The sequence below is a fragment of the Diospyros lotus genome, chromosome 5, assembly GCF_014633365.1.
Source record: "Diospyros lotus cultivar Yz01 chromosome 5, ASM1463336v1, whole genome shotgun sequence".
Lineage (NCBI taxonomy): Eukaryota > Viridiplantae > Streptophyta > Magnoliopsida > Ericales > Ebenaceae > Diospyros > Diospyros lotus.
The window spans coordinates 1,804,082-1,817,851 of record NC_068342.1 but is presented as its reverse complement, the minus strand read 5'-3'; the positions used below and the strand labels follow the sequence as shown (position 1 = coordinate 1,817,851).

The 13,770-nt window shown below is 28.9% G+C and overlaps 1 protein-coding gene across 2 annotated transcripts; it reads right to left on the bottom strand.

Moving 5' to 3' along the window:
* Positions 1-574: 574 nt before the first annotated feature.
* On the bottom strand, positions 575-2,676 carry LOC127801137 (zinc-finger homeodomain protein 4-like). Of its 2 annotated transcripts, none has more exons than XM_052336008.1 (2): positions 2,312-2,676; positions 575-1,970 (listed from the first exon to the last, which is right to left on the bottom strand). In XM_052336008.1, exon 2 carries the CDS (start codon positions 1,593-1,595, stop codon positions 798-800), a length of 798 nt encoding a protein of 265 aa, XP_052191968.1. In that variant the 5' UTR covers positions 1,596-1,970; positions 2,312-2,676; the 3' UTR covers positions 575-797. The 2 variants fall into 2 exon arrangements, with proteins under 2 accessions (XP_052191968.1, XP_052191967.1); XM_052336007.1 differs by having other exon boundaries at positions 575-1,973; positions 2,312-2,674.
* Between the last annotated feature and the right edge of the window lie 11,094 nt (positions 2,677-13,770).

Genomic DNA, 13,770 nt, shown 5'->3' with positions numbered 1-13,770 from the left:
CCTTATAATTAATTAAAAAAACTTAGTTAATTTCATATTGATTGGATAAATATCACACTCTTATATAACAATATATATCACATTACCCTTTTCTATTTGTATAAAACTATATATTTAATTGGTCACATTATATATAATTAATTAAAATGATTTGTTACACTTGATAGAAAATTAAGGCAAAGGTACACTTAATTACTAAACTAAGATTAATTGATTATATATATGGGAATAGCTTAAGTCACACTATGTCCTCAATACAAGAGTTTTGGTGGAAAGTTAGAGCATACTTCCATCAAATTGTTTAATCATCTGTTAGGAAAAACACTAAAAAAGCAAGAATTAATTTGTTAATAAGTTTTTGGTGATGAGAATCATGGAGGGTCAATTAACAATCAAGTAATCGGATCAGTCAATCCACAGTTGGTATCAGAGTTCCGGATCACGCATCACATGGTTTTGTTAGGATATATATATATATATATATATAAAGTAGGATTCTGTTAATTTAATTCAACCCTAAATATGGGATTAATAAGAAACACCAAAATGGAATTAAACATCATTAATAGTGAAACCACATTAAACACCAAACCACCCAATTCCATTACTACATATGATCAACAAATATTATTCCAAAGATGGATATAACTCCAAGGAGAGACAGACAGAAAATGGCTGAAGAACACAGCAAAGAAAAGAAAAAAAAAAATTAAGATAAGGAATCATGCATACTCTCTGGGGTAACTGGCACTGGCAAGGGAAAGTTTTCCCCTTTTTTAGGGGAGGGGTTTAGGGTTCTAAATTGGATCTTGAGGAGGACTGGTGGAGGAGAGGTTCTTCTTGGCAAGATTGTGCTTGTTGTTGTGCATCCAGACCTTGAGGACTCTTCTCTTGACTCCAATCTCTTGGCAGAACTGTTGCACCACAGCCTCCTCTTGCTTCTGGATTTTCCACCCAACTTTCTCGGCAAAGTTGAACATTTTCTCTTTCTGTTCCTGGGTAAACTTGGTCCTGAACCTCTTCTTCACCACCCTCCCCACCATGCCGCTGCCGCTGCCGCCGCCACCTTCCTCCATGTCATCAGACTCAGAATTAGGAAGGCTGCCCATGTTGTAGGCCATGATCATCTTGTGATGGGCTTGGGGGGCTGCCCTAGAGCCCATAAATGGCCCCCCCAGAGGGTACCCTAAAGAACCCATAATGAGTTTCCTTGGTGGGGGCAGGAAGGGGCAGCAAGAGTTGTTGGAGGCCTCGCCTTCAACCTCCTTTCTGTGGAAGTTTCTGTGGCAATTGCAGGCCGAGCAGGTTAGGGCTTCCAGAGTGCCTTCTTCTCCACTGGGCATGAACTCTCCACAGCCATCTGTGGCGTTTCCTCCCATGGCGGCTGCATGGTTCTTCAGGCACTCTCTGTATCTCACCATCTTCTTGAAGCGCATTGGACTTGGGTCCTCTAGGGTTGTGGGAATTATGGGGCCGTTGGGGAGGATAGTGTGGTTGTGGGATGTAGGTTCATCATGGATCATGTTGTGCCCACCATAGGAGCTGTTGATGGGGATGGGGATTGGGATTTGGGGTTCTTGACTTGAAAGTTCCATGTTGATGATCTGTTGCTTGTTTGGAGACCAAAAAACAAGGGACAAGACAGCAGGGAATCGGAGAGAGGCCTAAATGATTAAAAATTAAAAGGGGTTGGTTTGGTTTGTTCTGAATTTCTAGGAGGGTTTTCTTAATAATAATTGTCTCCCCTTTTTGGAAGCAGCAAACTCCATAAACTAAGCACATGTGGGGATTTGGATCCAGTCTTGAACATGGTTGTGTCCTTTGCTTTAGGCCCAAGAGAATTAGCTACTGCTCATGAAATTCATGGCAAACAGGTAGAAGCTCTGATCTTGCAGACAGTTGCTCGGGGAGAGAGCCAAGGACAGCAAAACGAGAGAGAGAGAGAGAGAAGCACTACAGTGTTCTTAGACCTGCTGCAAGGTGAAAAAAATTAACCAAGAAATTTAAGTGTCTATTCATGACTCGAAATGTTCATTTCATTTTTCTCAGGGTCTCAGACAAAGAACATGATGAGAGAACAAGTAATTAAGCAAATAGAGAAGAGATAGTGAAGGATGAGGAGAGAGAGAGAGAGAGAGAGATAATACTCAGAAACAGTTCCCAGAAGAAGGGATAATGAAGGATGAAGACGGCAAGGGAAACCAGACTGAAGGTAGGTAGCTAGAGAGAAAATGGCAACAAGAGAAACACAGTCTTTTTAAACAAAAATCAGTACAGTTTTAAGAGAGAAAAAGAGAGAGAGATCACTCACATAATAATCTTCTCTTGAAAATCTTCAGCTTAAGCACATGCCATCCATGGCAAAAGACAAGGCCGCAGTAGGAGAAGATGACATTTTGGCCAAGAAAATCCAGAGATTTTTGGGTTTCAGATTGGAATAGAGAGCACAAGTGAGTGATGATGAAATGAAAGGGAAGCTAGAGCCAGGACTAGTAGAGGATGGAGAGCTTTGGCTATGGGTTTTAATTTGCTAGTGAAGCACTAAACTTGAGCTCATAGGTGTAGTCATAAGCTGAGAGCGAGAGAGAGAGAGAGAGAGAGAGGAGCAGTCTTTGTGTTTTTTTGGGTATTTTTATTATTTTTTATTTTTTAATAGACAAAGATGAGCTGACTAAATTTTAGAGAGAAGAGTTCTAGAGAGGACACCCCCCCCCCCCCCCCAAAAAAAAAAAGAAAAAAAAAAAAGAGTGGGGATGCTTGCTTTGCTTGCACTATCAGCCATCAAGTTTAGGCCATTCAGAAGGTGTCAGAGAGAGGGGGAGAGAGAGAGAGAGAATAAATAATTCTTGAAATAGCAAAAAAGAAGAGAAATGGGCTTGATTTAATATTTTTTATTTTTATTATGATAAGGTACAAAGATTATTTTTACAATTATAATTTGATAATGTAACATGAATGTTTTATTTTATAATGAACCAAAGATACACCATTCTAATTAACTCTATGTATATATTTATTTATTACTTATACTGTTTTTTAATACATTAGCAACATATATATGAAGAAAACAGAATGAAAAAAAAAATTAGAAAGAAGGTGAGAAGATGAAGAATGAAGCTTTGTTTGTGAGGAGGATGTTTATCATTAAATAGATGTGTACCAATGCCTGTGAGTAAATCACCCACCTCATTGACTCATAATTTGTGTCTTCCTTCTCATGCAATTCATATGAACATTAATTTGCTGGGTCCTCTATATTTCACATCATCATCTCATTAAGAGCTTCATTAACATGGGTTCTCTTTAAAGAGCTCAAACTTTATATCTATATATATACTCAAACTTGCAGTAATTTAAAATAGAGAAATGGGGTAAGTTGTACCTATGTGATTTAATAATGTTTCATTTGGTTTAGATTGAATTTAAAATTAAATTAAATCTTAAATATAAATGACCCATCAACGAATTATACCCTTTAAACTCAGATAAAAAAAATTAAAATAACCATTAATCTCAATCATGCCTAATTTGGCCAATTGCCCCTTCATTTACAACTACCTTTATCAATCTTCTTCGTCAACTATTTCAGTTCCATTTCATTCTTTGTCTTGCTCTTCGTATTTAGTTATCGAAAATCATGATTTTAATGGTTCTCTCTCTCTTTCTTTATATATTTTTTAATTTTTATTTATTATTTAATTTTAAATTATCTTAGTGAATGTTTAATTAAGTTAATTATAATTTAAATAGGGAGGTTAATAATAAAAGGGTTTTAGCCAAAAAAAAAAAAAACAAACTGCTTAGAACTTTTGAAATCATTTTTAAATAATAAAATTACTTTACCATAAATAACTCAAATGGCATCCACTTTTAAGTACAATTTACCCTTCCAAAAATAACTAAGTATCTAATTTTCTCTCCCCCCAAACATATATTCAAAATATTGGTACTTACAATCAGTTGGCTTTCAGCTAGCTGCAAGGACAGCTTTGCTGTATATCTATACATGCATGTGTGTATAGGGCACTGCCATGAATGACACACAGCCACATACTTACATATATATATATATACTATATACACATTCATTTATAACATTTTTAAGTGTATTAATATTACATATACATACATATAAATTTATATTTTTAAAAATATGATTTACACGTTCATTTATAGCATTTTTTTTCTATAAATAAAAATTTTATTAAAAAAGAATCAAAAGGCGACTAGAGGTTTAAACTAAAGTATATCCTCAGTCTCACAACAAAAGATCACATTAGAAACTCTAATCAATTAATAAAAAAGTATAATCTTCTTAACATTAGATAAAAATATATAAAACTTTTAAAAAAAAATTTATTAGCGTCACATTTTGAAAATATTCAAATAAAACAACTTCTCTAAAAATTATGTTGGTTTTGATCGATCAAGGTTAAAAATTGTGTTGTCAATTCTAAAATATTTATCAAAATAATCACTTATGATGTATCAATATATTCGTAGCTCAAGCTATCGTTTTATACGAGTGTTGATATTTGTGATATCAAGTCTTATTTATAATATTTTTTAACAATAATGGTATATAATATGATATATTAATACACAAAAATCATAAAAATATCTGGAAAAAAAAGTGTGAAAATAGCATTCTGGGTGGGGTGGCATTGAGTGTGTAACCACAGTTTGAACATAGGGTCAAAAAGTGTAGAGTTATAATTAGGTTGTAAGCTGAAAATAGGTAGATTGATTAGTGGGTTCTTGCTTCAACCACTCAACTTTCTGCTGTGGGAAAACTCATCATCATATGCTATACATATTCTGCAGAGACGTACCTCCATCTTTATAGTTTTCCAAAGTTTAATGATGAATATTAGATTTAGATCCATTGTCTTATAAATAAATAAATAAATAATATATATATATATATGTAATTAAGCAAATTTTAGTTATTTGGTAATTTTCATAACTAAAAATGCATATCAACTAATTCAAAGATGTCTCTGAGATCTGGGGATCAAAGGTACAAAATTGTTACTTAGTTGTCTGATTGGTTAATTAAGAATGTAGAATAATGATATTTTATCCGACTTTTTGTCGTTGAGAAAAAAAAAAAAAAAAAAAAAGAGATTTCTTCCTTTTCATATCTCGATAAAAGGAAAGAAAGGTAGAAGAAGAATATTTTGTTTGACTAAATGAGTTGATACGTTTTTGTCGTTGAGAAGAAAAAAAAAAAAAAAATTCTCCTTTTCGTATCCCATTAAAAGGGGAGAAAAGTGAAATAATAATATTTTGTCCGACTAAATGAGTTGATATGTATTTGTCATTGAGAAGTAGAAAAAATGGATTTTCTCCTTCTCATATCTCAATAAAAAGAAAAAAAAAATAGAATAATATATTTTATTCGATTAATTGAGTTGATACGTTTTTTCGTCGAGAAGAAAAAAAGAAAAAAAGATTTTTTCCTTCTCATGTCATAATGAGAAGGGAGAAAAGGATAATTTTTTGTCTTGACAAAATATGGACAAAATAGCATTATCATTTTTATTTGAGCAATGCTGGCTCATAGAGGATTCATTTGTGAAAAAGATTTAAAATGAGCAAAGAGTTTGCTACAAGACACTAATACATGTGTAGGGATATTTTTTTTTTTTTTTTTGTAATGTGAAAAACTTGAAAAGTTTTTAATTGCAGACAATATTTAGTCCAATTTATTTTTATCTTCTCTAAAATTTGCATTTTGCCTTAACGACAACCTAGGTGCACAGATTGATTTGTCGCGAGCTAAATTCTAAGGCTTGATATTTAGGATAGACACGTATAATTGTACAATCTCACACGAAATAAAATCAAATCTATAAAATTTCACAATATCCTAAGCTTCCAAACGTATACAACAAACCATCCATGCTATACTGGGAGCTCATCTATGCATCTTAAACTAGAGGAAATAATATGTATGCCTTTTAAGCCCTTGGTTAATTAAGGCTGGAAAGGCGACCATTTTGTGTTCAAAGATTAAATATCATAGAACATCTAATTTAGGAAAGCAAAAATATATTTAGAAGTTAGTATGGTTACAATCAAAACCCTCCCCAGCTTGCTATTTTTGTTCCCAAAAATGATATTATTATAGAATTTTTATTAAAAGGTATCATCAAAATGATATGATAATTACATTAAGTTTATAAAAAGAAAGAATTATGTTGCATTCGTTTAAAGATAGCTCTTTAAATTTTATTTTATTTATGATTGTTTCTTTATTTTTTTAATTTAAATTAGAGATAATGTGAGGATAATCTAACAGAGAAAAAATCTCTCAAATTAACTTAAATTTAACGACGAGCCTAATTAAAAGATTATGATATATTTAAATTTTTTTAATTCCAATATGACTCGATTTCGTAGTTTTTTTATAATTTAATAATCAAAATCTCAATAAGTTATATGTTCAACCATCTTAAATGATAAAATTAATTTACTTTAACCACTAAGTAATTAATTTCTAATGAAATCGTAATTAATTTAAATGTACATTATTGAGTCGAATAAGTTAATTTTTATAAGATAAGGAGATTTAATTAGAAAGCAATACATGTGGTGGAACCGCCTCCATGATGTAGTCATTTTCTGTTCAGTAATTTTGTCAGACTTTGTCATTTAATTAATAGACTGTATTGAGCTGCATGTGGGACGTGTTTAATAATTATATAATATTTGAATTTGAATTTCATGATTTCTTGCAAAATGCTAGATAAAATATTTATTATTATTATTATTATGAGAAACTCGAAAAGTCTTCACTACACAATCAGTCTTCGATCCAACACGTTTCATCTTTTTTAAAAAATTCACGATCTGTTTCGTTTTTATAATAATCTAATCTGTACAAAGACAGATTTAAAACTACGATCTCACAATAATTCAAATTTTTTAACATGTACGGTAAATCATCTGTATTATCTCAAGATTTTAGATAAAATATTATTTAAATATTTAAATTAGATATTTTAATTATGTTGTATATATATTTATATTAAAAGAATATAAAAATACAAAAAGGGTTGATTTAATAAATAAATTATGATTTGACTAATTGTAAATGTAAAAGTAAAAGAAAAAGGTTATTTTGAATATTAAATTATATGTTTTTTATAGATTTATTTGCAGTCCTCCTCTCTTTATTAAGTTATCCAAATCGCTTTATTCTTCACTACCTCTGCCTTTATTCCACATTTTTAAAAGACTCTTTATCTTATCTTTAATATTTTGTCTCCACCTCTCTTGTCACGACCAAAGTTTATTAAATGAATATCAATTCTTTTTATTATTTTTTTTAAATAAAAATTAAAAAAACTATAAAAGTATCTATATCTTAATACTAAAGTATATCTCGAGTATCATAACAAAAGACTAAACAAACAAACAAAAAAAATTCTTTGAACAAAGAAACAAGAAAAAAAAATTATATAACTATGGACAATAGTCAGAAGACGTCTTTAAAAGCCTACACCGAAAAAGATAACTTCCAATTATTATCAGATAAATCTTTTTAAGGATTTAAAAGCTTTTGACATGAATGTGAACATAAATGATAAAGAAGTTTGATTAACTATAGATTAGTGGAGTAAGTTGATTTTCATTTAATAAATCTTAATGAGTCTTCGAGAATAACTCGTTGGTAAAATTCGAGAAAAATATATACTATTTAATTAAAAGAAATTATAAATTATAAAATGTAAAAAGAGAAAAGAGAAAAGATTCTTTCTCATTTTATCACCCACCGAGCGGCCCACAAAATTAGAAGACATGATAATATATAATATCTTTTATTAATTCTCTTTTTAAAAGAATTAAAATTAAAAGTAAAATTACATAAAAAAAAATATAGTTTCGACCTGTTTGCTTTCTTTACTTTAGAAAAGAAATAAAAATACAAGGCCCAAAACTAAATCGAATTGTAAGACGAACCCTAAACTCTAAACTACGATGCTGACGGGCAATTTTTTATAATTTTACCTTACACCAAACAATTTTTAATAAAGTTATCTTAAAATTATTAAAATGACCCGTTAGCCTGACAAGCTTGTAGTATTAATTTTTTTTGTTATTTTTCTAAGTCGCAGTACCTCTAGCAATTTGAAATTTAATTTTAAGTATGAAAATATCATTCAAATATTTAATTTTAATATCTTATATTATATCGATCAACGACGAAACTACATATTATGGCGAGGGTGTGCAATTTCCCTCTTAAAATAGTCTTAATTTATTTTTGATATTGCGTATAAATTATTATACCCTATGTTGTACGGAAATATCTTATAGGAGCCGTTTCTCCGTTTTCAAAATATTTTTGATTCCCGTTTCGAACCCTATTTATGTCTATATTTTTAGAAAAATATCCGTTTTCACGTTTCCGTTTCCTATCGAAAACGTTTTCTATTTCTGTTTATGTGCAACATAGATTATACTCTTTAACATTTATTTTTTTAAAATAAAAAAGATACAGAACAATTAAATAACGTTAATTTAGAATACAGACTTAAACTTTTATCTGTTGGATCCAAAATCTTAATTTTGCCATTGATATCAATCAATATAAATATATAAAGTGTTAGGTAACTATTCAAATTAACATTTTGATTTTGAGTATGCAAGCAGTGACGTGGCTCTGTCTGTGAACACTTTTGTGAGAGAGGTGGGATTTAGGACCAGTGACCTACTGAAAGCTTATGTCTCCCATACTAAAATTGAAAAGGGAGGGAGGGAGGGGGGGGGGGGAAGGTAAGGGACAATTAATGCTCTGCGTGAAGGGCCACCCCATCATAAATACAAATATGGAGAGTTGATAACATAACCAAACACTTTAATTTTTAGTTCCATCACAATTTTCAAGATACCCTTTTGGAGAGACAATTTCTTCCTTTGAGGGCAAAGACATGTACCCATCCATCCCACTCACTGCCAGCCCCATTCATCTGTCCATTGACTTGTGTTTTTCCTCTTCTGGGGCCTATTATTTTGTGTAATAGTAAGTAGGGTTCTGTCCATTCATTGTTAGTTTTTGCAATTTTCACCACTTTTTTTTTATAGAAAATAAAAGAGTGTATTATATATAAAATCTTTTTTATATGTGATTAATAATTTATTAGTGTCATATAAGATGTCCATTTTGGTAGAGTTTTTGGCTTGTTTTCCCTCTTTTATTTTATTTTTTAATAAAATAAAATTTAAAATCATAATTGATTTAGAGAGATTTTTTTTGGGTCCAAGTTTAGGTCAAATTCGTAATTGATAGTCTTTTACTTCAACTATACCTGCTATATTAAGTTGTATGAAAATAAATTATAAAAATTATTTATTTAATTTAAAAATAAACATTAATCACATAATTCATTCAAACAAACGTAAGCATAAGTTTTATTATTCATAAATCATTGTTTATTAATTATAAATCAACAATAAATTTAAAAAAAAAAGAAAATAATTAAGTATAAAACATTTTTGATATTCCAGAAACGGTTTAAACACCAAAATAAATGGTTTATTTTTTTTAATATTTCTTGATATTTAAATAAAAAATTAAAAACACCAAAATAACATTGCCAAGACGTTTTCGTATATCATAATTGCTATATATACCCGTGGCCTAGGCCTGTATTAGTCGGATGACTTATTTTTACAGCAAATGGTGGCGTGTTGTCTTATGCTCTCACTAACTTATAGAGTAAATTATATGAAACTTCTCTACACTTAAGGTCATATGCAACTTATCCCTATGTGTTTTCAATTGCACTAAAAAATTCTCTTACACTTTCAAAATGTTGCAATCAGTCATAATTTGTTGTTATTTTACATAATTTTATATAATAATTTATATACAAAATACATAATTCTACATACATAATTTCAATATATCAGAGAAATATAATTTTTTGCATGAATTAATTAGTAAATCGCATAAAATTATGTAAAATAACAATAAATTGTGGCTGATTGCAACATTTTGAAAGTATAAAAAAAATTTTATGCAATCGAAAGCACAGAAAAGTAAATTTGCACATGACCCTAAGTGTATGAGGGTTTCATATAATTTACCCTAACTTATATAGAGGAAAATAGTATTAAGATAATATTATAATGGTAATAATATTATTAATTATAAAACATTCAGTCAATTATTTTAATCTTTTGATTTATATTAAACGCATCATTGATTTTCATCCTCAGAACAGAAGAGAATCAGTAAGTGTTTATTTTCTTTTTGAGGTAGCTATATACTATGATGTACGAAAATATGTCGAGGGTGTTATTTTAGTATTTTAAAAATAATTTTGTTTTTAAAATGTCAAAAATATTTTCAAGTTATTTTTATAATTTCAAAAATATTTTAGGGCCATTTATAATATTAAAAAATATCAAAAATACATTTCCGATTTAAAAATATGTTTCCGTATATGAAAGGGTTAAAAATAAATTTTTTTTATCCCTAATTCAAAATTTTTAAATTTATTGTTTGTATAATGTTTGATTACTTTGTTTTTAAATTTATTATTTATTTTTAATTAGTAAGTCATAGTTTACAAACTTATGTTTGAAGCATTATGAAATTTATATTTATTTTTTATTAAATAATTATTATTTATAATTTTCTGTATTAAAAATTATATTTACAAAAATATCACTATATTTTTTTATTTAAACATTTTTCATTTTTTTATTTTTTTAAAAAATATTATTTTATAATTTTTATTTTATATCATATCTATTTACCTAGGGGGTGTTTGTTAACTAAGATAAGAGCGAAAAAAGGTCAGATATGAAAAGCATTCCGGATGTTTAGTCTTTCCAACGTGTTTGTTAAGCTTATCTGGCCATTTTTGGAAAAGACATCACGTGACCTCTTATCTCCCCTTTTCAAGATAAATTTATCCAACCTCCCCCATCAGATAAATTTATCTGACTCTTTCAAGATAAGCCTCAATTACTTATCTACCCCTTGTAAGATAGTTAATGCTATTTAATGCATTTTAAAGATTTAAATTTATTAAAAAGCTTATTTATTTATCTCTTATAATTAATATTATTTAATATATTTTTAAATTATTATATGTTTTGACAATTTTTAAAATTTAAATGACATTATTCATTTCATTAATTTTTAAAATTTAAATTTCTCTCTCTATATATATTTTATTAACTAATATAATTTATTTCATCAATTTTTAAATTATTTTATTTAATTTTATATTTTATTATCTATTATGAAAATATGTTTTGGCTATTTTTAATTATGTAGGTGGAATTATTGTAATCCTAACAATTATTATTTATACTTTTCAACTCTTTTTAAATTTATTTTTGAACTCGAATTTAGAAAATAAAATATTATTTTTAATTTTAATCTTAATTTTTTTGACAATTCATATTAATCATAAAATACTATTTTAATCATAAATTTGGTAATAGGGATATTTTGGTAAAAAAAACCCTTATCTTGGTGCTTATCATATGTATTAACAAACATGTGGAAAGAAAAAATACAGTTACCAATGGATTCTAAAAAATTTAACAAACAGTCTGATAGAAATCTTGGAATGCTTCCCGGCCTTATCTTGATCATTCCATATCTTGGTCCGAAAAGTATCACAATCTTATCTTGATATCACCTTATCTTGCTCATTTTAACAAACGCCCCCCTAATAAATATATATAGAGAGAGAGAGAATAGTCCATTGGTGGCATCAACCAACCAACTGATAATCATATTCAGCTTTGGTAAAATTATCTTTGTGCAATATGTGTTATTTTAATTTTTTTTTGGACTTTAATGGGCTCAAGTGAAAACAAATTAAAATTACTGTAAATAATATTAGTTACCTAAATTCATATTTTTGTTTTTATATTTTCATATTTTTTTTGGTGCAATCATCTAAATTTTTTATTATTTTAATTATACTCTTAGACATACATTTTCAAATCAATTTAATTCATATACTTTGACATTTTTTTCGTATACCAATTTGAACTTTTTGTTGTTTTGATCATACATATAAACTTATATTTTCGAGTTAATTTAACTTTTATACTTTGATGTGTAAAAAAAAAAAAAGATAAAATGAGATGATCAACACTTGTCTGATCATGTCCAAATGATCATAATATGTCTGGTAAAAAAAGTAAAAGACTATGAGTACAAAATAAAACAATTGCTGGCAATATTTTTAATTTGACAAATCAACCAAAGTCCTCGTTCAAAGTGCTGACTCATTTTTTTTTATTTTTTTTTACACATCAAAGTAAATGGATTAAGTTGACTGAAAATGCAGGTATATAAGTTTAATCAAAATAACAAAAAGTTTAAGTTATCATATGAAAAAAAAAATCAAAATTCAAGAGTTAAATTGACTAAAAGATACAGTAATTGAAATAATAAAAAATTTAAATACACATAAAAAAATAAAAGTAGATAAACAAAAATATGAATTTAGCCATATTAATTACATGTTGTGAAATAATATATTATTTATATATCTTATTATTTTTAAGATTATGCTTGTAATTATGAGCCTTTCAGCATTTCAAACAATGAACTCTTGATGATTAGTATCAGGACTAGGGGCATGCATGAGTTATAGTCCGTGCCCGCTCTAGCCCTCCTCCAAATTTATCGTGAGATTTGAACTATTGAAGGTTGAAATGACTTTTGGATCTGGGGCAGCCCTCCCCAGATCCATCACTAGATCCGCCCCTGATCAGGACAACCCATAACACTCGCCACAGACACAATAGAGCTAGGTTCTTGGATGGTATGTGGGGAGAGAGATTTGTATAGAAAATTGTATATTAAATTTGTGAAAAAAGATATTTATTTATAAGTAATTGGTAATATAGATAATTAGCTAATAACTCTCTTTTAATCTCATATAATTATAAGTGAAAAGGTAAATTTTATATTTGAGGTATACTTATCCATTGGGCAAGCAAGAGGCCCATAACTTGGCACCTTGCCTAGCCCCCGGGCTAAATTCTTGCATTAGTAATAGATTCCATCAATCCCAAATAACTCGTGCATTGATTTTCATTAGCTCATAGTCCTCATTAGATCAAGTTTCTCGAGGATGATTCCTTTCATTATCATGCATCTTGAACTTTTATCCTTTCACGACGGCCAACGACACGTAAGATACTTTCATCTTTATATAAACCAAATTGATTATAAGCCAAGATATGTTCTTTCTGAGTCTTACTAATATTCTAGCATTTTGAATAGTATTGACTTGAGTGTTGGAGTACTTGTAGGTGTTGGCCACCCCCATCGCCCAAATCACTAGATCACGACACTCCGTCGCCATTGCAACCAATCCGATCAATCTCGTTGAGCCGAAAGGAACAATATCTGATTGAATGGGATAAATCATATATATCAATAATTCTAAATAAAAGAAATAATCAAATGATTTATCTGAGATGTATTTGTCTTATATAAATACAATAAATGTATCATCAATAGATAATTCAGTTCGTATAGGCACAATCATATATCTCTATCAGTTATGTACTTTACAAGATGATGTGTGAACCTTCTTAAATTGATATAAATTAAGTTAAGCGTTGTCAATAGGTGTGTACATGAATACGAAAACGCTACAACACTCCCATAATTGATACGGGGAAAGTTCCCCATCAGGTACAAACCACTAACATCAACACACGAAATATTTTTTAAATTAAAATATAAAATTATTAAAATAAAATTAAAAAATATTT